At 35.5% G+C, this 27,159-nt stretch overlaps 1 protein-coding gene across 1 annotated transcript in view; it reads right to left on the bottom strand.

Annotated features, from left to right (window-relative positions):
- The window catches only part of LOC138702771 (prion-like-(Q/N-rich) domain-bearing protein 25), a 63,280-nt gene that overhangs the window by 16,074 nt on the left and 20,047 nt on the right, over positions 1 to 27,159 (bottom strand). The window contains exons 4-9 of the mRNA XM_069830072.1: positions 25,488 to 25,607; positions 23,625 to 23,768; positions 21,306 to 21,431; positions 19,035 to 19,178; positions 16,320 to 16,445; positions 6,116 to 6,256 (exon numbers count right to left, since the gene is read on the bottom strand). Coding sequence (XP_069686173.1) covers positions 6,116 to 6,256; positions 16,320 to 16,445; positions 19,035 to 19,178; positions 21,306 to 21,431; positions 23,625 to 23,768; positions 25,488 to 25,607 — 801 coding nt within the window. The remainder of the gene's footprint in view (positions 1 to 6,115; positions 6,257 to 16,319; positions 16,446 to 19,034; positions 19,179 to 21,305; positions 21,432 to 23,624; positions 23,769 to 25,487; positions 25,608 to 27,159) is intronic.

Here is a 27,159-nt window from a genome sequence, read left to right as displayed (position 1 = left end):
CAGCAGAAATTCCCAAGAAAATCGAACCTTTTTGGGAGAGGTACATTACGACCCTTTCCAATGCCAAGTAGAGTTAAGTGAAAATAAAAGAAGCCTGCAATAAACGAGGTTTCGTTATTTCCAAGAAAGGCATCTTCTGTGTACTGAATAAGATTGGTAAAGCTCGAATGGAATTAATTTGTATCATCTCGTGGGGTGCGGCGACTTGTGACGGGGGGGTGGATTTGCTTGCTTTTTGCACTCTGAAATTAATCCCATCCGAGCTTTGCCAGTCTTATTTCCAAGAAAGGCATCTTCTGTGTACTTAATAAGATTGGTAAAGCTCGAATGGAATTAATTTGTATCATCTCATGGAGTGCGGCGACTTGTGACGGGGGGTGGATTTGCTTGCTTTTTGCACTCTGAAATTAATCCCATCCGAGCTTTGCCAGTCTTATTTCCAAGAAAGGCATCTTCTGTGTACTTAATAAGATTGGTAAAGCTCGAATGGAATTAATTTGTATCATCTCGTGGGGTGCGGCGACTTGTGACGGGGGGTGGATTTGCTTGCTTTTTGCACTCTGAAATTAATCCCATCCAAGCTTTGCCAGTCTTATTCCCAAGAAAGGCATCTTCTGTGTACTGAATAAGATTGGTAAAGCTCGAATGGAATTAATTTGTATCATCTCGTGGGGTGCGGCGACTTGTGACGGGGGGGTGGATTTGCTTGCTTTTTGCACTCTGAAATTAATCCCATCCGAGCTTTGCCAGTCTTATTTCCAAGAAAGGCATCTTCTGTGTACTTAATAAGATTGATAAAGCTCGAATGGAATTAATTTGTATCATCTCATGGGGTGCGGCGACTTGTGACGGGGGGTGGATTTGCTTGCTTTTTGCACTCTGAAATTAATCCCATCCGAGCTTTGCCAGTCTTATTTCCAAGAAAGGCATCTTCTGTGTACTGAATAGGATTGGTAAAGCTCGAATGGAATTAATTTCTATCATCTCGTGGGGTGCGGCGACTTGTGACGGGGGGTGGATTTGCTTGCTTTTTGCACTCTGAAATTAATCCCATCCAAGCTTTGCCAGTCTTATTCCCAAGAAAGGCATCTTCTGTGTACTGAATAAGATTGGTAAAGCTCGAATGGAATTAATTTGTATCATCTCGTGGGGTGCGGCGACTTGTGACGGGGGGTAGATTTGCTTGCTTTTTGCATTCTGAAATTAATCCCATCCGAGCTTTGCCAGTCTTATTTCCAAGAAAGGCATCTTCTGTGTACTTAATAAGGTTGGTAAAGCTCGAATGGAATTAATTTGTATCATCTCATGGGATGCGACAACTTGTGACGGGGGGTGGATTTCCTTGCTTTTTGCACTCTGAAATTAATCCCATCCGAGCTTTGCCAGTCTTAATAGGTACACATAAAATGCCTTTCTTGTTAATAACGAAACCACGTATTTATTTTCACGTAACTGTACTTGGCATCGGAAAGAGTTGTTATGTTCCCCTCCCAAAAAGGCTCAATTTTCTTGGGCATTGCTTCTGTGATACACCGTGTCCTCTATGAAATCACTCACTCCTGATCTGTCACCTCTCGTCGTAATTCAGATGTCGGTGTGATTCCTGACGCACATGACGTCATTCAAATTCGTTATCAGAGATCGGAAACAACCCTCTGTAGTGCACGTTTTGTTAAAATTGTTACTGTAGCCATACTGCTATTTCTGTGTATTATAGTTGTTTTAAAATTTTCTTGTAAACGTGAATAGAAATGAATTTAATTACAGCAAGACATTCTTGTTGCAGCCGCACATCTTTGCAAATGGCGTATTTTTGTTAAATTAATTATTGTACTACTGTCCGTCCGAGTGGTTATGTCGCATCCCGGTTTCCCCTACTCGTTTCTGCCGGCCTCTATGTAAAGGCTGTTGGTTGGGCTGTTAGGCTCTTTCCTGAAAATATTTGCTGTACGGAACTGGAAGCCTATGTAACATTATACAATTGTTTAAAATAATTTAAAGGAAAGGGCCAGTTTATCTGTCACGTGATTTCTCCCGTTTCGACGATCCTGCGACATAACAACTCGGACGAACAGTACTGTGAATTTTGAAACACTGTCATTTATTTTACATTATGCACTATTGAAAGACTGCATCACGCGATATGGACTGACTAATGTCTGGACCACAGACGGTATTATTTTTGTTAAAATTGGGAATGTAAAACACAAAATTGTAAAAGCTTCTGATCTGCCGTAGTTAATATGCAAGCACTAGGTCATAACATCATACACTACCACATTTTCTTAGTCCGTAATTCAATTTTTAGTGGTAGGATTGCAATATTCACTATTACTGTTATCATATAAATATTATTATTAATCTCTTTCATTATTGCATTACTATTAGTTTATATTAATTTAGTTTCTGTAAGTTGTCAGTATTGACTGCATCGAGGTGAATGACTCGCTGTCTGCAGCCCCTCACACAAACGACTTTCACTTTTCTGAATTCCCTTCCACAGCCTCACCCCCACCCACCCCAGCCACCCCTAACCCACTACCTGCTACTTCGACCAGTGCCCTGTTAAAATCGTCTTTCAGCTCGCATCCTAACACTTTAAAAGTAGCCCACATAAATTCTCAAAGCCTTCTCTGTCATTTCAATGAAGTTCAGTCTATTTTCTCTCCTTTGTCTCTTCACGCTATTCTTATCTCTGAAACGTGGTTGAAGCCTTCCCTATCATCTTCTCTAGTAAGTTTAGATAATTACACCCTCTGTAGAAATGACCGAATTGGTAAACGCGGAGGTGGTGTTGCGATATATGTGCGATCGGACTTACCGTTTAAAATTGTCTACCAGTCTTCGAATGAAGTCTTAGAACATCCTGAATATCTATTCATCGAAGTCGGTGCAAGCAACAAAAAGTGCCTCCTTGGAGTTGTATACAAACCCCCTAAATCAGGATTCTTAAGTGATCTTGAAACACCTTTGCTTAATCTTGTGCCTCACTATGACCATACTGTTATTTTAGGCGATTTCAATACAAACTTATTAAATTCAAGTAATTACGCTACAGTTCAACTTAAGAACATGTTTGAGTCTTACAATATATCCATCCTTCCTTCCGCAGCTACCCACCACACCCAGGAATCGGAGACACTTCTTGACATTATTGCCACGACTAATCCTCAGTTAGCATTAACGAATGGACAACTACCAGCGCCGGGTATCTCAGCACACGACATAATCTTTCTAGAATATTCCTTGTATTGTCCAAAATATAAACCTCACATCACATCATACCGTGACTTGAAGCATATTGAGCATGATAAATTAATCAACGATGCACTTAGCCTGCCTTGGACTGAAGTGTGGAATTTACCAGACATTGACGACAAAATCGAAAAATTTAACGACCTAGTAATCCAGTTATACGATAAACACGCACCCTTGAAAACCAGACGAGTTGGTAGACGCCCTGCGCCTTGGATGTGCGATGCCATAAAATTACTCATGACAGACAGAGACACTGCTTATCGTAAATACAGACGGAGCAAGGACGAATTAGATTTTAATACTTACAAAGTTTTAAGAAATAAATGTAATCAAGCAGTAAGAAATGCTAAATTACGCCATGCACATTCCCTTATTATACCTTCGGTCAGTGCGAAAGAATTGTGGCGTAACCTTAATAACCTGGGTCTAACAAAAGCAAAGCCTCGGGTAGATAACATCAACTTGTCACTCAATAGCCTAAATGAACATCTCGTCACTGCTCCACCTGAACCATTACATAAAAAAGAGACTCTTGAATTTCTCAGATCTTGCCCCCAACCTGTTTGGGATAAATTCTTCTTTAAATACATTAACCCGACTGACGTAATGAAGACGCTGCGATGTATGAAATCTAAAGCCCAAGGTGTAGACAATATAAATATCACTCTCCTGTATAAAATAATAGATGTGATTCTGCCGACCGTCACCCATATATTCAATGCATCTATTATGACTGGGTCCTACCCCTCACTCTGGAAAATGGCATTAGTGAAACCTTTACCTAAATCTAACACACCTTCTACAGTAAACCAATACAGACCGATATCAATTCTTCCCACTCTTTCAAAAGCATTAGAACATATTGTACACGGACAACTTACGAACTATCTCGACGAACACAAACTCCTCGATGACTATCAATCGGGTTTTAGGCATGGACACAGCACTACTACAGCCCTACTTAAAGTGACCGAGGACATCCGTGAAGCTATGGATAGGGGTGAAGTAACGGCACTAACTCTTCTCGATTTCAGCAATGCCTTTGGTTCTGTTGATATCGACTTGCTTCTTGCAAAGATGAAAACTTTGCACCTATCAGACAATACCTTGAGCTGGATGGACTCTTACCTACGGGACCGCCAACAGTGTGTTTCACTTGATAATCAATTCTCCCAATGGCGATACACAAAGGCGGGAGTGCCGCAGGGCTCCGTATTAGGACCACTACTTTTCTCTATCTACATTAATGACGTATCAAAGAACTTACAGTATTGCCGATATCACCTCTATGCCGACGACCTACAACTTTACATACATTCCAGACCCAATACGATCAATGAATCGATTGACAAGTTAAATTGTGACCTAGCCACTGTCTCCACTTGGGCGGCCAATTTCGGACTCGCACTTAACCCAAGTAAGACTCAAGCCATAATTATTGGACATAAGCGTGTAGTTAACTCCCTTAATAACAGTAATCTTTCAGTTGTTACCCTTAACAACACGCTAGTCCCTTATTCATCTGTCGTAAAAAATCTTGGCTTCTTTTTTGATAATAATCTAAGTTGGAATTTTCAAGTTAAAGAAACGATAAAGAAAATCTGTTCCTCCTTTCACTCTTTGAGTCGCTTGAGAAACTTCTTGCCCCAGCAACTAAAACTTACCCTAGTACAAACCCTAGTAATGCCGCACTTCGATTATTGTGACGTTTTGTTAAGTGATCTAAGTTCTGAACTGTCAGTCAAGTTACAGCGAGCTCAGAATATGTGCATCAGATACGTGTGCAACATCCGACGATATGATCACATATCACCGTCCTTCGCAAGTCTCTCGTGGCTCCGACTTAAAGAACGCAGAACTTTACACTCTTTGTCTTTACTCTTTCGAATTCTGCACACCTCAACACCAAATTACCTTTCGTCTCGTTTCTCTTATCTATACTCTAACCACGACGTAAATACCAGATCACTTATCTGTGGCACGCTAAATATACCTCTTCATAGAACATCTTGTTATTCCTCATCTTTTACAATATCCACCTCGCGTCAATGGAATTCCTTGTCACAAAGTATTAGGGGCTGCAAGACAACAAACACCTTTAAGAACAGCTTAAAAGATAACCTTATTAGCATTTCACTCCAATCATACTGATTTAAAATATTACTGACTACACTGTTGCTTTTTTTCTTTAGACATCATCCTGATTGTGCTGCATTTTTAAAATTGTCTCATAATAATCTCTTTCTATTATCTAACATAATTTGAAATATATTAACATTCTATGTATTTTAGTTTAATTCTGCTACCCAGTTTATTTCAGTGTTTAATTAATAGTTCATAGTATTTTGTTGTTTAATTCGTAAATAACTCTTGTATACATGTAACTCTCATCTAAATCAATTTGTTGAATTCTTTGTAAGTTCATGCATATGTATATACACTTTTTGCTGGTTGTGTGGAAGAGAAGGCCTTACGGCCTTAACTCTGCCAGCTAAAATAAATCATTATTATTATTATTATTATTATTATTATTATTCTCAGATAGGTTACAATTATTTCTGAGATAAAAGATTTGTAATAAATATAGGGAAGGCAGGGACATACTGTCCTAACAAAAGAGGTCAGCTAGAAAATGTTGGGAACCACTCTATCGAAATCTATTCAAAATCATTTGGTTCTTCGTTTCACTTTCCGTTCAAAAGGAGCTGTACCAGGAATTCCTGTTGACTTCTTTAAGTGGCCATCATCATCGCCCGTGTTTGAACGCGTTTGAAGGGAAGCATCGTAATCATTTGACCACGAAGCCAATGGAATAGTGGTAGTATATAAATATTAGTTTACGGAAATACATACGTACCTCTGTTCAGAACGCATATTGTGCCATTCACTGCATGGAAGTCATTTCTGCATGTACACACATTCAGACAGTAGCTAGACCTGCCGAATGATTCGTGACACTGCAAGTGTTCCTCACACGATTCTCCTATGTATTTCGGCCCTGAAAACATTCACTGGTTTATCTATGTAATAGATGATATTCTAAGAGATTACAATTTTAAATTTGACCCAAAATATTCCATTTCCCTCTAGTTTCCTCATGGTAAAATGTTAATTGCAAAAGATGAGCATAGCCCTATACATATCTGCATAATGTAACATATTAAGTAAATACTATATGAAACGAGTCAAAGTTACGATAGGAGAATAAATGCCAGAGGGAAGTGAAATAGGAAGAGGAATATTATCACTATTCTGTTCAGCATCCACTTGAAGGATTTAACGGCGAACTGTTTTAGCCACCGGCGTAGCTCAGACGGCAGCGCGTTTGCCTGCTGATCCGGAGTTACGCTCAGGCTTGGATTCGATTCCAGCTTGAGGTGATTACCTTGCTGGGTTTTTTCCAAGGTTTTCCCCAACCGTAGGGCGATTGTCAGGTAATCTATGGCGAATCCTCGACGCCATCTCGCCAAATACCATCTCGCTATCACCAATCCCATTGATGCTAAATAACCCAGTAGTTGATATAGTGTCGTTAAATAACCAAGTAAAAAAGAACTGTTTTTAGTATATTGCAGGAGTGAGAGCATGAGAAAGAAGAATAAATTGTATAACATTTACTAATATGGCGTTATTAGGCGAAGAAATTATACTCAGGAATATGCTACTGGACCTAAATAACAGCTGTGAATACACTCGAATGAAGATAAACGCAAACATGTCGAAAACTATGGTCATAGGAAGGAAAAAATACAAACGTGCGAATTCTAAATGAGGCAGTAGAACAATTGAACAGCTTCAAATATAGCCCGAATCAGCTTACTTAATACCTTAAGGATGAAACCTAACTATTTTTCCCTTATTACTACATGTGCGAGTGAATTATAGTGACTTTCTAGGTATCAGGTTGAATTTTCTTTTACCAACTTCGTTTCGAATTTCGAGTACTGACAAATACTACAACTGGCAGTTATTTTCTGTTATTTTGGCAGCAATAATTTTGGTTTGCAGTCTAAGGCAACTGATGAAATGGAAGTGGTAACTATCTTGTGAAATTCTAACGTAATTAAATTAATAATGAATTAGTAATACCGGTATTAATATTACTTAGGGTTTAATACAAGCAGTAATATGAGCTGCTGCCAGGAAGTCAAAAGGTGGATAGCAAATGGAACATCTGCGGACCTCTGTAAAAAGAAACTGAAGAAGAGACTAGTGAAGTGCTTTGTGTTGAGTATGGCTTTGTCTGTGCTAAGTGAAGAGAAATTACTGGATACATTTGAAATGTGGATATGGAGAAGAATAGGGTACGTGAAATGAACAGACAAAATAATATAGCTGTGCCATGAAAACTGGATGAAGAAAGAATAATTCTGAAACTGAATGAGAGAAAAAGGAATTGGTTGGATCACTGGCTAAGAAGAAACTGCCTATTGAAGGGTACACTGGAAGGAATGGCGAACGGGAGAAAAGTTTGGGGTAGAAGGAGATATCAGATGATAGGCAACATTAGAATGATATGGACGCACAACTAGAAAAAAAAAAAGAAGATATTTACACAAATCTGTTGTGGCAGGCTAAATTAACTCGGAGAAAATCAAGAACGCGATATCTGAATTTTGCTGCTATTTATGAGCAAAATTCGTTTATTGCATAAAATTTATTTATTTATTTATTTATTTATTTATTTATTTATTTATTTATTTATTTATTTATTTATTTATTTATTTATTTATTTATTTATTTATTTACTTACTTACTTACTTACTTAACTTACTTACTTATTTATTTATTTATGTATTTATTTATTTATTTATTTATTTTGGTTTGAAACATTAATTCAACAGCTCTTATTAAAAATTGGTTAGCCTTTTTTGGTATTATTTGTGGTATTTTTGTAATAGTATGAATGTTATAATATTTCTTACATAAAATGTTTTGTAAAAAAAAACAGATTTATTTCAATGACCAACATCTCGAAACAGGTTAATTATTGGCGCTTGGCCTCTTATTGCGTAACTCCGTCCATATATGGATCGTTTGGGAAGGCTAAGAGGAAGGCGGAAAAGAGGAAATATTTAGAATGCTGGGTTTGTAGTGAATGACATGCCCTTTGACAATAAACTATGTATGAATATTGCCGTTTTTAGGAAAGGATTTAGCACTTAGAGGCAAAAATCTTCGTGCATATGCCCATGTCGTTTTATTTTCGAACAGTAACTGGATCTGTCTTTTAGTTTAACTTCAAGAAAGTGTTCAAAATTCCTACTTTGCATGTTGTAACAGATCCATTGTTACCTAATCTTTCCTTCTGTTTCCGTCACTCGCACTCCATTCAGTTCGATCCTTCGTTAATTTTATCATAGACAGCTCAAATCTCCTCACCCTTTTCCACCATCTTGTCCTGACTTTAGTTTAACAAGTACGCATCACTCTGATTCGGGATCCAGTACCGACTCTTCTTCTCCTCTGGCTGAGTTTGATTTGTTTCCGTGAAACGGGTGAATTATGCGGACTTTTTTTGGTAATTGTTTTTAAATTCGGAAGGAAATTGACATAATCTCACGGGATATGTACAAGTATGGGAATAAAATTTGGCGCTCCCTTATTGTATAAGTTTCGCTTACAACACACTGCGCATGTGCACTAAAAAAGAACCCCTATATATATGCTACTTGTAGACAGTCGTGATAAATTGTTGCCTACATACAGGTGGACTCCCATCAATACTCGCTCCAAACTTTAATTCCGTATCTGTACGTACTGATCGAGAGGCGAGTCCTGGCATGTGAGCTACGCGAGAGGGGAAAGGATAGGAGAACAGAAACAAAGTTTGTTTCAGTTTGGTTAGTATTACACGAATCTACCGATTCGGAAGTTAATCTCAGAGTAAAAACTATTTCATCCCTCCATAATCACTGGTGACATAACCACGTTGCGTGATATGCAGGCTTCGAGACTTCGGACCCAATACAACAGTTCAGTGGGAAATCCGCATAACGGCGTACTGAGTATAGTGGTAAAGCGTACAGTGGGTTGGGGTACTGTAGAATGGATGCCAACAAATACGCAAAGGAAAACACTCTGGATTTGAAGGTTCTGACGAATAATTTGGTTTTCATACAAACTGTGTCTGAAACTATTACACGGTTAGAAAAGTCACAGCAAGAGATGCCGGAAGCCCTCAAATTAATTTAGAAAATGATGCAGAGAATTAATTAGACATCGAGTACACCGGTTACTGAACGTGTAAAACAGAAGTGGAAATCAATTTCATGTAAAAATATCGGATATGGAACATTGTGTAACATAAACAGCAAATTAGTGGACATAGAGTCACTCGAGAATAAAGGACTGTCTCTTAGAGACTGCAATGATGTTAGGTTTTTTCATTTTGCTCCTATCACGTCATGCGATGTAGAGCGCAGCTTTCTACAGTACAAACTTTGGCAGTTAACCGAAAAAGATTTACGTTTGAGACACTGAAAATGTATCTTGTAGTACATTGAATTTCGGTACTGTAACTGCACTTCCTAAAGACGACCAATAGGATAAATGAAAAAATTAAAATTGCTACATGCTTATTTTCACCATTAACACTGTGTATATTTAAACACAAATGCTTATAAAAGACAGGAGAATAAATGTTTTTCACATGCTTTTGGCATTTTCATTGTATAATGTATATTTACTTTCAGAATGTACATATGTGTGTTTCCCCATACTACCGTACTCTACTCTAAATAGCAACGTTTTTACCTCAACACATCTCTATCTACCTGCAGCGAGTCAACAACCTATAGTGCATGCACAGTAAACTTATTGTATCGGGTCCAAAGTCTCGAATCCTGGTGATAAGGTCACAGGTCAGGTCTTGCCTCTTGTACTATACTTTACACCATATCTCGAATTAATTGCATTTATTGCCTCGATGGTTACACAGTAGTTACAAACAGAAACTTAATAAGGTTTAGTAAATCTCTACATGAGCATCATTTTTGACGTGGACTATGTCCAGGCGATACTCAATCTCTTGCCACACGCTCGAATGCATCTCCAATGTGACCAATGCTATGACTTGTTGTTTCGGCCATTTACATCTGCAATATCGGACACTTCATTTTTTACAAAACCCCACAGAAAAAAATCTACTGAGGTGATGTCCGGCGAGCGGTGGCGGCTATGGCATAGGTCCACTTCTCCCTATCCAGCTGTTACAAAACCTTTCAGGAGGAAAGGAGATTTTGCAACATATTCAGGAATAAAGAAGAGAGCCACAAGACTGATAAAAAACGCTGCACAAACGCTACGTTTTCTCTTCGCACAAGGGTATGCGTTTGCGCATAGCATACTCCTAATACATAAAAATAATTATTTAATTTCTATTTGTAACTGTATTAATACCGAGGAATTAAATGCAACTGTTTCTGACATTCAATTCTTTCTTCCCATCAGCTTTCTCCCCGTCATTTGATGGAGCATTTTGATTGATGTTGTTACACCACTCGTTTATTTAATTATTGTGTTAGGTAATAGTATTTCTTATTTCATTTCATTTTATTTATTATATTCCATAGATCTTACATTAGCAATGAAGATTTAAGATGTGGAACAAGTCAAAATTTTACAAGATTACAATTACAATTACATTACAATTTTTACAATATTTTACAATTTTTACAATTTTACAATTTTACAATTTTGCAATTTTCTACAATTTCTTACAATTTTCTACAATTTTTCACAATATTTTTGTGAAATGTAGTGAGATGAGATGAGGCCCGAAGATTCGCCAAAAGATTACCTGGCATTTGCCTTATAGTTGGGGAAAACCTCGGAAAAACTCAACCAGGTAATCAGATCAATGGGGTGAAATGAAGTGAGGCCGAGGACTCGCCATAGACCATCCGGCATCAGTTCCACGGCTGGGGAAAACCTCGGAAGAAACCAATGAGACCAAACGGGGGGTCCAACCCAAACCCGAGCGCAGCTCCGGATCAGCAGGCCAGCGAGTCTGCCGACTGAGCTACATCGATGGCTCTACTAAAATTTTTCAGTAGCCTACATATCCAATCAGATTATTAAATTTACAACACAAACGATTATTCATCGGTTGAGTTATAAAATATAATACATAACAAGTTAATTAACAATTCAATCAGTTGAGATATATAGAAATTGATAATACATATCATGCAAATTACTTCAAATTACAAACATAAACAATTCATCAATAGAGATATACAGATTAGTATTCAATTTAAAGCATATACAATTCATCAGCCATACTATACAAACATATACAATACAAAGTAAACAGATTAATTCAATTTATAAAGCTACTTTCGTTAAACTATACAAATTTGTACAATTCATATCAAGTAGATTAATTCAATTTATAATCATAAACAATTCATCAGTTGAGCTACACAAACTACTATACAATTTACAGCATATACAATTCATCCGTAGAGCTATACAGACTACTATTCATTTTAAAAGCATATACAATTCATCAGCCAAACTTACAAACATATATAATACATAATAGACAAATTAATTCAATTTACAAATATATTTTTATTAAGCTATACAAAATTGTACAATTCATATCAAATAGATTAATTATTTTATATATAGTTATATTACACTAACTTTTCACACCAAAAATTCACCTTAGGGCTACCAATACATAATAATTAAAGCTATGCAAATTGCTGATGTTGATACGTTGCAGCGTGTACGGGTAGAAAATAATGGAATATCGCCTTCACGTCCTGAGGGCAACCAGCGATACACACGTTGAGGCGCATTAAATATAAACAAAGTTTTTTTTTTTTATTTCAGAGATATCTGTGTAGTCTTTCGTATAACCCGTCTGAAGAATCATTGCAGACGGCAGGTAGAGTAAGCTTGGACATAAACATGCGATCGATACTGCATTACGTCACCCTGTTCTGACGTACTATGCACAGCGCTGCAGTAAAGAAATGCCTCAGTTCAGTTCGTTCAGTCTGCTAGTCGGTATTGAAGTGTGTCTGTACACAAGAGCGACGTCAGGCAAAGCAGAAGATTATATACAGGGACATCATTTTATTTTTACTAACATTTTTAATATTAACCTGTCTATAACTTTAGAGAACCGGAAACACCGCTTGCTTCCCCCTCCAAGACTGGAGTTCGATGATACTGGCGTAAAACACAAATCACTCTACTAGGTATAGGAAGGAAGAAAAGTAGTTCATCCATTTACGTAAACTAGGAAATATCGCGATTTTTAGTTTGATAATTTTCATTAGGTTTTTCTTTAATCAAAGTACAGTACTGTATTAAGAATAAGTGTTTTTACTCACGAAGTGAGTTATCCATGCGAACGTATTCATTATGCAGTGTATATTATACTGTCTACAGCACATTAACGTACAATATAGAGAAAGAAGTTAAATTGAAAAATAATCATAATATGAACATTTAAACACAATTTTGAAAATGGTGGCCGTTCATTTCGATACAGGCTTCAGTTCTTTTGTGCATATTATCGCACTATAGACTATTGCATCTAATTCCAATTGCCAGTTTCGTCCTTCATACTAGTAACTCATGTTGAAATAATTCTGTACCTACTCTACGTACTGAAAATTCAATCTTCACTTCTGCCCGACCCGAAAATATAAAATTACTCAGACATGCTATCTACTGTCCGTCCAAGTGGTTATGCCGCAGGATTGTAGAAAGGGAGGAACTCACGTGACAGTTAATTACTTAACGAGGCCCTTTTATTTAAGTTAAATTAAACAGCTATATAATATTACGTAAACGTCCAATTCCTAAGAGAAATTAATGTTTTCAGAAAAGAGCTAAGACAGCCCAGCTTTTACAGAGGGGCGAGCAGAAGCAGGTGGGGGAAATCGGGATGCGACGTAGGCAAACGGACAGTACCTGTGCGAAAATATGATTCAATACTGAAAGCTCTTTCGTCACTGGAAAACGCGAACATATTTCTGGAACGTACTATACTCAGTAACTCAGTACTGCTTACTATCTGCGGTCTTGGTTCTGTGTGGAGTTGGAACTTCCTTAGTAGAAGGGGTGGGAGTGAAGTACATTCAAAAACTCAGGTACAATAAAAATTGAAGTAAAAATAAAATGATGTCCCTGTACAATGTGCTAAAATTTTGTAAAGAAGAGAAAAAGAAAGGTCTTATCATTCCATTAACGAACGCTGTGAAAAGAACAGCAACGGCGGTGGGGAAGAGTGAAAAAACAAAACATACTATAGCTAAGGAGGTGAGGAAGCAAAGCGCATTGGAGAACAATTTGAACTTCTGGTAAAAGCCGCCCACATTCAAAGAAAATTGTACTTGATGATTTTGAAAAATGTGTCATCCACAGAACGTTTTTAGAGTTTTATGAGCAGAGATTTAGAAATTCTGACCCTAAGCAAGCTTATGAATGCTATTAAGGAAAAGATACATTCTGGAGACTGCTGAAATCCATGGGATATAAATTTAAGAAATGCAAAAACAAACTATATGTTTTAATGTAGCTGTCGGACATTGTTGCACGTCGTGTAGCATACCTGTGAATGATAAAAGAAAACAAAAAGGGGCCAAAAAGCCAATTGTTTATACAGATGGAACATGGGTCCATACTCATTATATAGTATAAAAGTGTTGGCAGCATGATGAAGTACAAAGTATGCATGTAAACCAAAGTGTTGGGCAACGGGCTATTGTTGTTCACGCTGGTGGTGAAATGGAATTCATCGAAGAGGCCGAGTTGATATATGACTCCAAATCTTAATCTGCAGATTATCATGATAAAATGAACGGCGAAAATTATAATAAATGGTTAAAGGAACGTCTCATACCAAATCTTCCATCTGAGTGCATTGTTGTGTTAGACAATGCAAAATCACCAAAGAAGACTGGATAAAATGCTGCCAATCTGTTAAATATATCGGGGACGAATATTGGCATCGTGGCGCGTTAATGAAAGAGGGAGTTGAAAGGATAGTAATACACGTGAGTAGTGATAAAGAGTGTGATGAAGATGAGATGTATCATGATAGGGCAGGTAGCAGCACAGACGAAGGCAGTTCAACTGATAATGCAGATGGAATTGAGGCCTCTGCATCGGGCATACAGCTATTTCTGCAATAAGGTACTGTACGTGTATATACCGTATAAATGACAGAAAAAGTAAATTCAATTATGGTATTGGTAATTGTATTTGATTATAACAGCTGTTGATGTTTTTATTGTCAGACTGTACCAATATTTCTCCAGCTGATTCGCCACGCATCGAGACTGAGAGGATCGCATTCACGACACAGGAGCGCCCTCATCTGAAAACTGCAATGTTTCCTCAGACGGGTTATATATTAACGTTACCATTATTTAAAAAATAACCCAAAATAATGAGACGGGCCGGTATATTGATGCATTCTCTCTTGTATATGGCTTTTACGACAGAAAATTTTAGCCTGTCTTGAAGATACGATGTCTTATTGATTTTCACGAAAACGTAAAGGAGAAGCTATCGCCTCTATACGTGCTTTCAGAACCTTGTTTGAGATTTCATGAAACACTCATAATTTCTTCTTTTACTAGTTCAGCTATTTCACTTTCACTTGTACGTGCCATGAGGAAACCAAATAATGCCTTTTTTTTAAGAATTTGTTTTATAAAACTATTTTCTATCATTTTTCTCCAAATTTTATATTTAAGTGTTTAAAATATTACAAAATATCGATTAAATTCATGTTTAATTTTCGCAGAATCACCACTTCTTTCCTTTCCATATTCAAGATTAGTAGGTAGAGCTATTGCATGCTTTTATTGGTGACTTTCTCAGTAATGTCCTATATCTTACAAGAATATATTTCTTTTACAATTGACGATTATTCCCAAACTTAGATTAGGAAACGTGCAATTTCATACAATTAAAATAAATTGTTTTGAAATTAATCTTATTAATAGTGAAGAAGTGAGTACCCATCTAAAGTCATTATATTCAAATATTTAAAGATTCATTCTACAGTAGAACCCCGACTATCCGTCACCCTATTAACCGATTTGCGGATTATCCGACTGTCTATATCTCGCGCCTTTTTTTTTCTTCAGAAATAAATAACTTATATCAAGTACTGTTTTGTATATCATATTAGTAGCACAGTCTAGTATATACAGACACGAAGCTCAATACGTAGGGAATATGCATCCATAGATAGTTGCTAACCACTAGGATCGCTACTATCGCTACTACCGCCTCATTACAGACAATACGAAAAAGTACCGACACAGTCTATTGTTCCTAGTACCCTCACAACTCAAGCTTCGTGACTGTATATACTAGACTGTGTTAGTAGGGTCTACATATTATGTTTTTGCTATAGTGTTTTATTACAAGCTTTATCGTTACACAGCATTGTTTATTGTTCGAATTTCCGTTATATAATATAACTTGTATATAAAATGTCTTCCACGGGTGTTAACAGAAAATGTGTTGTGTTAAGTATCGAAAAAAAGTGGAGATAATTGAATGGTTCGAGAAAGAAAAACTGTGGCTCATCTCGCATCAGAATACGAGATTGAAGGCGCGATTTAATAAAAAAAAAACAAGGATAAAGAGTAAAAAAGTTTGTAAATCCACAACATGAGACCTCCTTTATTCCTGTCTTTCCTGAGACAGTCATTACAAAGGACTTCCTTGTCCTTTAAAAACCCGTCGTTTATAACCAGATTTAAATTAGTGAACTTCTGTTCCATTACATAGCGAGTTAAATACAAGATAATGGAGGAAATTACAAAATCTTTCATGGTATGGATTATCCGATTTTTCGATTAACCGTTCAGTCCATCACCTTCATTACCACGGATAATAGAGGTTCTACTGTATTTGGATTTCAGTACTCAATTCCAAAATCCTCCTCATGAAAGAAATACTCTGTTTCCTGCATCAGAGTCAGCAAGTTCACATGAAGACTATACCTCGCACAACAGAGAACGTATTATAGAGAACAATATCTTTATTTAATGATGTTACATACTATATGAACTCACTTCGAAGACACTTCTTCCTGTCGGCACTACTCAAAAAGTCATCCTGACAAGTGCAAATCTTGCCCTTACACGTCATATTTCCAATTAGACTGCATTCTTTGCTATGGCTGCATTCTTCTCCCATTCCTGGAACAAAGAAACCAACCAACTAAATATTATCTATTTTATAATAACATACACAACATGCCTACATGGATAGACCTATATGGTATACCTAATACCTCAACCAAGTGTGAGCTAACAAGATCTTTCTTCCTAATGTGAAGGATTGTTTGTCTAAAACACAGCAAACTTATCTACCGTCACAACAGGTCATGGGAAACCAAGATCACATTTCCAGATTTAAGATCATAGACTATGGATGCAAAACTATGCTACAATTGTGGCAGACGTCACAAGCTGGAACACGTAACTCATCCCTTCCCTTCAACCCTTGCGTCATTGGACATGGTAAGAGGAGAAGAGATGTGTATTCAGTATGCTTGCCAAACGTCACAGATACGTCATTGAAGGCTCCAACCTTGTGGACGGGAGAACAAACTCTTTCCCCATGCTTCCACCCTCTCTTCCCCAGTTCTGCATCCCTATCATAGACGATATATCAGTCCTTGAGTCCATAATTTGTTGGCCACCTGCTCTGGGAATGTGAACAATGAAGTAAAGAAGCAGAAATCCTTAGAAATAGTGTACTTAATGCCGGCAATCATTGGCCGATCAACAATTCTGATTTTGTAAATAAATGTACAAAACCTTTCCAAACGTTCGCAGAAACTATAAATCTTGGCGATTTCTAAATATAAAACTCAAGGAAAATATAATAGGTTTACAAATAGTGTATATACATACATAGTGTTCTGCCAAATTCTGCCTTCCTTTTGGTCTGCGCATATGATCCGTATATTTTTATGTCGTCTATCATCTGATTTCTTCTGCTTTAAACTTTTCTCCCGTTCACTATTTCTTCTCAGCCAGTGACTCAACCAATTTCTTTTCGTCTTCCTGATCAGTTTCAGCATCATTCTTTCTTCACTCACTCTTTCCAACGCAGCTTCATATTTTATTCTGTTTGTCCATCTCACATCCTCCATTTTTTTCCAAATGCGCATTTCAAATGCTTGTCGCTTCTCTTCACTTCGTTGTAATGTCCATATTTCTACTCCATACAATGCTACACTCCGTATAAAGCACTAGCCTCTTCCTTCGTTCTTTTTCCAGAGATCCGCAGAAGATGCTCCTGTTCCTATTAAGAGCTTCCTTTGACATTCCTATCCTCTTTTAACTTCCCGGCAGCAGCTCATATTACTGCTTTTAGTATACTCCAAGTATTTGAAGCTGTTCACTTGTTCCATTGCCATATTTCGAATTCGTAAGTTTACGTTCTTTAGTTTTCTTTCGATAACCACGGTCTTCGTTTTGGTTACATTTATCTTCATCCTATACTGCTCACAGCTGGCGTTTAGCTCCAGTAGCATATTTATTTATTTAAATCCACCACCAACAGAAGCAGGCTTCGAATTAAAGGTGGCTTACACAGATACATACACAAAATACATAAGAAAAAAAAAACAAAACAAACAACACAAACGAAAGAAAGAAAATACGTAACGGTAATAGATGCTAGAACATAATATTGCAGTTAATATAGTGCCAAATGTCAATATAATGATGCAAAATTATTTAAAAACTAGAGTAAAAACATTATAATACACTTCTTTATAATTTAAATATCTAAGGAAATACAATTCTTTTTAATAGTTTATGAAATTTTTAAACTGTTAAACTGAAATGTAATTGAGAATCACAGTTTAAAGACAGAGAGTTTTAAGTATTACACATAACAAACAATGTAGAGTTCTTGAAGAAAACAATTCTAGGAATGGGAATAACAAAAGGTTGCCTATGACGTAATTCTGTTTTTTCTACATTGAACTGAAGAAATTTAAGAAAATCACAGTTATTCAATATACCGTTAACAGACTTTTAGAGGAAAATTTGTCTATTTATTAATCGTCGAGATTTTAAAGTTTTATAATTAAATTAAAAAAGTAACTGATTATATGAAATTTAGTATATCATCTCCTCTTCTGCTAACAACGCCATATGAGCAAATCTTATGCACTTTATTCTTCTTCCTCCTATTATCACCACTTACATGTTCTGAAAACAGTTCTTGGCTAAATCCTCCAAGTAGATGTTCAACAGGATAGGTGATAAAGGGCATCCTTGTCGTACTCCTCTCCCTATTTATAGCCTATATATTTTATTCAGAGGAGTTAAAAAATATAATTTGAAATCCAGAAACATGTAGTATTCGATTCTGTAATGAAATATGCTTGTAAATAAATATTATTATTATTAAAAATGTGCACGTCGTACACACATGATCATGGCTCCATACAGTTTTAAAGCTGCGAACCTTAACCGTCTTTGATTCACTGCAGTCGGCTAAATCAGTTTTAATGATAATATTAAGAGTAACAATATTGAAGATTCTAATGATTTATAACAAAATGTTGTGTTTCATTAAGGTTTCTTTTAAAATATTTTGACCTCAGTTATAACAGTAATGAAATGGATATGGTGACAATAGAATAGAGTGCAGTTTAGGTGGAAATCACAAATGCAAGTCATAAAACAATATAGAACGGCATTTGGGATGTAAGAAACTATCATTATATCTATAGAAAAAGAAATTTCCTTTTTATAGTCGCTTACCTTTTTTACTGAGACATTTCCCTTGTACATCAATCGCGCTTTCTGTGCATTGACATTTGTTATCTTGGCACTTGACCTGGTCTCCCAGATTCGTCTTGTTGCATTGATTACTTACAGTGCAGTTTCCACTCAATTCCATGACCACTATAATAGATAATAGATGCATTCAATAAATAAAGGCTCATTTGCAAATAACTTGTCACAAAATTAGTCCTTAATTCATTCATTCATTCATTCATTCATTCATTCATTCATTCATTCATTCATTCATTCATTCATTCATTCATTCATTTATTTTATTCCATAGATCTTACATGAGCAATGAAGCTTTAAGATGTGGAACATGTCAACATTTTACAATATTACAATTACAAGTTTTACAAATTTTTATAGTTTTACAATTTAGTAATTTTCTACAATTTTTACAATTTTGTACAATTTTTTTTTTTTTTTACATTTTAAAATAGCGCTTTGTTATTTCGAATGAAAAAAAAACTGTAAGTAATTTTATAGTTAAACCTTCTACTCGAAGAAAACAGTTGGTGTCTGGTCTTGACATTTGACTTTTATTAATTATCCAGTTTAAGCAAATAGATTCTGAGGGGTCAGTACAGGGTGTCGATGAAGTCTGGAATCATAGGACATAATACACATACATATATAACATTAAAGAATGTGTTCCACATGTCTGCCATTTTCAACACACGTCCCCATACGTTTTGTACAATTTCTTTGAATTGTCTTCAACATGCGTGGGTTAACAGCACGTGCAGCAATAATTCTTTGACGGAGATTATCCACATTCCGAATTTTTTCTGCATACACCTCAGCTTTCACAATCCCCCAAATAGCAAAATCCATAGGGTTTAGATCTGGTGACCTTGGTGCCCATTCCACAGGGCCCCTTCTCCCAATCCAGTGTCCGGGAAATATTTCATCCAGCCAGTGCCGAAAGAAACCTGCATAATGAGGTGGGGTCCTATCTTGCATAAACCATTCTGGATAGCCGATACCATGAAGTTCTGGTACTATTTCATCGCCCAACATCCTGATATAATGTTCTTCAGTGACTGTTGAGTCAAAGAAGAATGGACCAACAATCTTATCGTCCCATAAACTACACCATACCATCACGTTTGGAGAGCCTTGCCTTTTACTGTCGATGAACCAGTTTCGGTTTGCTTGTGATCAATACTTCAAATTTTGTTTGTTCACCTCCCCACATACGTAAAAATTTGCCTCGTCTGAGAACATCACTGTTTCCAGAAAAGATGGACATGTGGAATACATTCTTTAATGTTAATATGTATGTGTGTTATGTCCTATGGTTTCAGACTTTATGGACACCCTGTAGAATATTAAAATATTTAGGATAATAACCTGCAAGCAGTGTGCTGCTTCCTATTTAAATAATTTGCAATACAAAATATAATAAACAAACTTGGGGAAATAATTGTAGTCTATACATTTTGTAGAAATGTAATAACACCTTTAGCCTATGATTTTAATAGAATTTTCAAAGCTGTAAATTTTTCTTTTCCCTTTTTGTATTGTTGGACGAGATAGAATTCGAATAACTGCACTACAGCTGCACTGAAGTTCTGTACATAGAGGTCAATCATCTGTGACTTCAGTTAGTTATAAATCGTTCTCCATCGTAGCATTATAGCTGTCTACTTTCTCAAGGCAGGAAATCTTTTCAGTTACAGGAACAAGTTAAAATCGCTTGGACTACTCCGGGCTGTAGGGTCATTAACCATTACTTTCTATTAAATGAGTCATGTATCTGTTTCAACTTGTCAGTATTTTGGAATTTATGTTAAGCTTCTGAAATATTTTCTGCTACTTATATTAGAAAATAATCTTATACGGACACTTGTGATCAAGTTTTACTATCTCTCGTCATAGAACTTCCCTGCAGTCATATTTCTGGACTGTAGCATTGCCTCGCCTCTGAAATTCTTTACCTAGTGTCGTCAGGTATTTCCGGACATTGTCGCAGTTTAAATTCAAACCAGGAAAGTATGTTTTATCTCATGAAATCCGTTACTGCGAAGTTGCTACATTTATATGCTGATAATGTTTTCATCTTTGCTCTTGTCATCCAGTCTGCCTTCAAAAAAAACCTTCTAATGATAATAATTCTGTATGTTTCCTGTATTCGATTTGGAAACCTCACAGCAAGACTGCGACTTAAGACACAACGTACCATAGAGAATAGAATTAATATAGTAATGTTATATTATGATCTTAAATACTGTTTCAACTCACTTGGAAGACATTTCTTTTTGTCAACACTACCCAGAAAGTTGTCCTTACACGTGCAATTGTTGTCTTTGCACATCATATTTTCAACTAAACTGCATTCTTTGCTGTAGTTGCATATTTCTCCCATTCCTGAAACAAAGGCACCAGCCAAGTGAACATCATCGATTTTATAATGGCATACGTACGTACGTACGTACTTTATACATACATACACACATACATACATACATACATACATACATACATACATACATACATACATACATACATACATACATACATACATACATACATACATACATACATACATACATACATACATACATACATAAATATGAATTTAATTTCTTATTAAAATATTTGATTACGGATTTAAATTTAGAAAAGTTTAGTAATTACGTCATTATATTATTACGTGTATTTATGTCATTATTTTTGCTCCACCTTTACATAACTTATGTCTTCTTTAATATTATTTATTATTCTTTATTTCAATTTAACAAAAACTGAATAAATGGAAGCTTTGTGATAAGTATGTCAGCCCAACCAACCATACTGTGACCTAATCGATTCTCAGAGCAGGAAATTGTCTATTAATTACATAAGATCTGAGAGACTGGAAATGAACAGAACTATTGTAGGAAATTTTCCTGATTAAATTTTTCCTGCAATTATCATTTCACGATTGCTATGTTATTGTCCTCTTATTATCCATTCTCTGAAAATAACTTCTTGAGTTGTAGAAGAAAATTGAATTGTTTAATTTAGAACAGAAAATATTTTTCTAATTGGATAGAAGACGTTAAAAAATACTTACAGTTGAAATGAGGTTATTCCTCAATAGATACAATTTCAAGAACGAAAAAGGGGTGTGATGTGACGACATACTAAATACAAATGCAGAAAACAATCATTGCTAAAAATTGGAAATAATACATTTTTTTTCAACTGTATAGTTACTATTTTGTTGACTGAGATTTAATGACTTCATTACTATTGCTACAAAAAATTTGACTTTTTAAGCCATGGTTCTATCATTAAATGTTGGATACAACTGATCTAATGTTATTCAAAATTTATTGTAACAACCGTCAAACTTTTCAATATACGAATGTGATTGAACACACAGATGCTATTTTTACATAATAGAAGATAATGATAAACGTTTTCGGTTCAAAGGAACCATCTTCAGATCAATTAATAGACCTACAGAGTACATTGTGTTACGAATAGTGAAGTTCATATGAAGTGGAACGGAAAACATAATAGACAGCAAGGGTGCATATGTCATTGATTAAATGGGTTAAAATAGTATAAAACTTAGAACATTAACACGTTTCATCCTCTTTAAATCATTACAAATTTTCTCGTACTTTCAGATGACTCCTGTGCTTTTATAACAACATTAGATCAAATTAATTTTTTTACGTAAAGACAATACTCTTTTAGTACTTTAATTTTTATTGTTGTTATAAATTTAATATTAATTGTAATTATAATTGTAATTGTATTTTCAATATGGTAGTTGTAATCCCCTGGTAGAGGAGAAGAGAAGGCCTGATGGCCTTATCCCTACCAGGTTAAACAAATAAATAAATTAATTTTCGATCGGATTTGTACTGTTCGTACTTCAGAGAAGATCAGAGCAAGGAATGTGAGTTTTTCCTCACTCTTACAACCAATCCCTAGTATGGAACCGGCCAGCCAATTACTAAGCCTTGTTTGTCCCAGCTGGCCAATGACACCATTCCAATCCACCTGCTCTTTCAGAGGAGTTGAGTTACTAGTTGACCCTCTCTTCTTACCCCGCAAGGACGATACACCCTCGCAGGTATCCTGTCGTGAAATTTGAACAATTGCATAAATAACGTAGGAATGTGGGTAAATTCCGTATATACAACTTCACTTCACTTCATTTTATGAGATATTCAAAACTGTGAAGCAATTGTTTGGTTTTTAAATAAAGGTACACTAATTCTTTAAGTAAGATGATTTTGTTTTACATGTATCATTGATTCTTAGATACTAAATACGAGTATGAACAAAATCCTGCAATAGTCCAATAGTAAAAGCTGTTCATGGACAGAAGTGGTTTTCGATGTCAGAAATGCAGAAAACTTGCATTACGTTGAAATCTCGTAATAAGTGTTGTACAAGATCACAGTAGGCCTACTTCTATTTGTATTGCGCGTAATGAGGAAGAAAAAAAGCTTGTTTATATACAAGTGATAAGATAAAACAGGATGTTATTTTAGGTGTGATATATATACTGAATATATATATATATATATATATATATATATATATTTATAAGTCACTTACCTTTCTTGCTTAGACATTTTCCTTGTACATCAATTGCACTTTCTGTGCATTGACATTTTTTATCTTCACACGCGACCTGATCTCCCAGCTTTATTTTGTTGCACTGAATACTTATATTGCAGTCCTTACCCAATTCCGTGACCACTATAATAGATAATAAATACATTCATTCCATAAAAATATTATAATACAACATTTCAAAAATAAAAGCAAGACAATTTATTTTAATCGTTAGGTCGTCGATCAGAGCTCCACAAGAAAGGAAAATTAAGAAAGTCACAGATGGTAAACACCCGGAAGTAGACCACTGGAAAGAGTATGAGACATCAGACTATATAGGGAAACATTTGCAAACAACAGGCATAATTGATTGAAAAAAATATTCGTTTGTATAGAGCAGTGGTTCCTAAACTTTGAAGGCGCAATCCTCTTTTCGGCGACATTTTTTTTGCGTATCACCCCCTACCGTTCCGGTACTTAACCCCATTCTAAAAATAAAAATTCCTGTAAAATCTAAAACTAGTGTAATTTTACTCAAAACCGGTGGATACCACCGAATTTCCAATTCTTTTTGGTTTCTTAAACTGGCCTTAATATTTGCCGATATATTTTTTCGAACACTAAAACACTTCAATAATAATTTGTAAAGTCAAGATGTTAACATAATAGCCACAGATAAAATCGATAGATTTTAAGGAAACTTTATTGTTGGTGGTTATTACTTGATAGAAAGAAATTTGATTCATTCCTGTGTATTAAATAACTCGTGAAAAATTCAGCGGTAAAATCGTAATATAGCGAACGCTAAGCTCCGCCCACGACCCCTTTCCACTTTTTCCCTACTAGCTCACCAGACACTCTACGTGATAGGCGAGTGTTGTGTCGAATACACATTTCATGTGGGTGAGGATAACTTCCCCTACTGGCGTTCGCTATATTGCGATTTATCCTATTAAACAACTGCTTTTTGAGTATTACAACTGTAACAGACGGACACTGAATCCGTTTTAGACAGTTGCTCTCAACTAGCTGAAATTTAAAAAATAGTATTAAAGAATGACGCATTGAAGTATGTACCTACTGATTAAATGTTGAAACTATACCTTTTTCGCAGAGCGTAAACCAGTTCTGGATCAAAAGAATGCAACACTATCTGGAGCTTGCAAAACGAGCTCTTACATTATATTTTTGATAACACTTGCAACCTCGTATTTATGCAAAATAAATCTGTTGTATATGATTGCCATCACTACAAAAGCGAGAAATGTCCTTGAAATTGAAAATATTAATGTGTGTATCGAATAGAGATTTTTAGAACTACTTTCTGAAAAAACAGACACATTTATATCGCATTTTTTTTATAACTCTTACCGGTATTTTTTATTTTTATGTTCTACGTTGTTTATGTTTCTGAATATTTGTTTTTATTCAAGTTTTTGTTTGAAAATCTCGCGAAATCTAAATATTCACATTTTGTTTCTCTGCCTCGAACCTCGAAACCTTTGCTAGAGACTTGTGTAGAAACATGAATTTAACACTTCTTCCAAGTATTAGAAGAATCCTTCTGTGTACAATAAATTATAAATGTAAGTTAATAAGGCTCTTTTGTTTTATTTTTTTCAAATTATCTGGCGAAGTCCTCAGCTTTTTACACGGCCCATACTTTGAGAACCACTGGTTTAGAGTACTATGATAAAATATTGTTTGTTCTGCAGAGAAGTGCCTTCAAGGTTTCTAAATATAGTAATAATAATGACAATAATAATAATAATAATAATAATAATAATAATAATAATAATAATAATAATAATAATAATGATAATAATCTTGAAGTTACATAAAGGATAAACTGATGGTAATTACCTGGGAGACACATTTTCTTATCTTGTACGAAGCCTTCTTTGCAAGTGCAAATGGAACTAGAACATTTTGCGTTCTGCGTAGAAGCACAGTCAAAAGAATATGCGCAATTTTCTCCAAGTTCTGAAACACAATGTAATATTTCATAATTGGGAATACGTTTCTTATCATGAACATACAATGATTTGTTAATCAATCGCAAATCGTAGATTGCTTCCTTCCTCAATATAACGTGTCTTGCCATATCTTGAACCCATTTGAAAAAACAACGGATCGGCGATAAGAAGTGGACTATTTGAGAATTAATTTCATTTGTTTTTTAGAAAAATAAACGAAGTTTGAATATCATCATATGTGTATTACATTGAAGGTATTATTACTAGTGATTTGAGCAGCGGATGCTACACATATTTTCTTGCACTGGTTATGATATTAAGACATTCTAGTTTTTCTTAGTGATTATGCTAAGATGATTTTCATCAAGCGATGATCTACAATAGAAGATTGGACATAAAAATTGCTGTAATTGCCAATATATTTGAAAATTAATTTTTCCAGAATATAGTCTATGTCCCTGGCTTAGTCCAGTAAGAAAAGATGGTAAGTCCCATTGTAATTTTATTTAAAACCTAGCTTCTTCCATAGATGTGCAAAATGTATATTGCCACAGTTTAGTATATACAGTCACGAAGCTTGAATTGTTGAGGGTACTAGGAACAATAGATTGTATCAGTACTATTTCGCATTGTCTGTAATGAGGCGATAGTAGCGATCCTAGTGGTTAGCAACTATCTATGGATGCATATTCCCAACGTATTGAGCTTCGTGACTGTAAGTACTAGACTGTGATATTATGTTACTAGTAGAACCTGTTTCCTACAGTTTTTCTCTTTGGTGCTTACAGCCTTTTCTATGTCCACTCTTCAATTATTTGAAATCACACAACCACCATTCATTTAAACGTACCATTCAAAGTACAATATAAAGTTTTTGCACTTTTCTGTGTATTAACTATTGTATTTCTTTTATGTAGATGGACACGAACTTTGCTCATACGAGTGTTCTTCGTTCAATATATCTTCTGTGTAATTTAATACAAAAATATCAAATATTACATATCGGATTACAGGCATTCTACGAATCCTCTGCAATGTTTTTTTTCTCTCTCTCTCTACTGTGATTTTGCATCCTATGGATCACTTATCTGAATGTTTAGTGTCAATTTAATATTCTCACAAGCATAGGAATACAATTTAATAATACATTTTTAAAATTATATATTTTTAAAAATCTTTATATACAGTTTGTACATTACACTATGAACAACTGACTGAAGGTTAGCAGTCTGGCCAACTTCACCATCAACTTCAATGTGAAGGAGTAAAAATGATTAAAGTTATTTAACAAACCCGCAGGTTCATTACCGCCCTTACATAAGCCCGCCATTTTACTCTATTCTGTGCAAGATTAATCCATTCTCTATCATCATATCCCACCTCCCTCAAATCCATTTTAATATTATCCTCCTATCTATGTCTCGGCCTCCCCCAAAGGTCTTTTTCCCTCCGACCTCCCAACTAACACTCTATATGCATTTCTGGATTCACCCATACGTGCTACATGCCCTGCCCATCTCAAATATTTGGATTTAATGTTTCTAATTATGTCAGGTAAA

The sequence above is a fragment of the Periplaneta americana genome, chromosome 7, assembly GCF_040183065.1.
Source record: "Periplaneta americana isolate PAMFEO1 chromosome 7, P.americana_PAMFEO1_priV1, whole genome shotgun sequence".
Lineage (NCBI taxonomy): Eukaryota > Metazoa > Arthropoda > Insecta > Blattodea > Blattidae > Periplaneta > Periplaneta americana.
The sequence above is the reverse complement of the archived record's forward strand: the minus strand, read 5'-3'. Positions and strand labels throughout refer to the sequence as shown.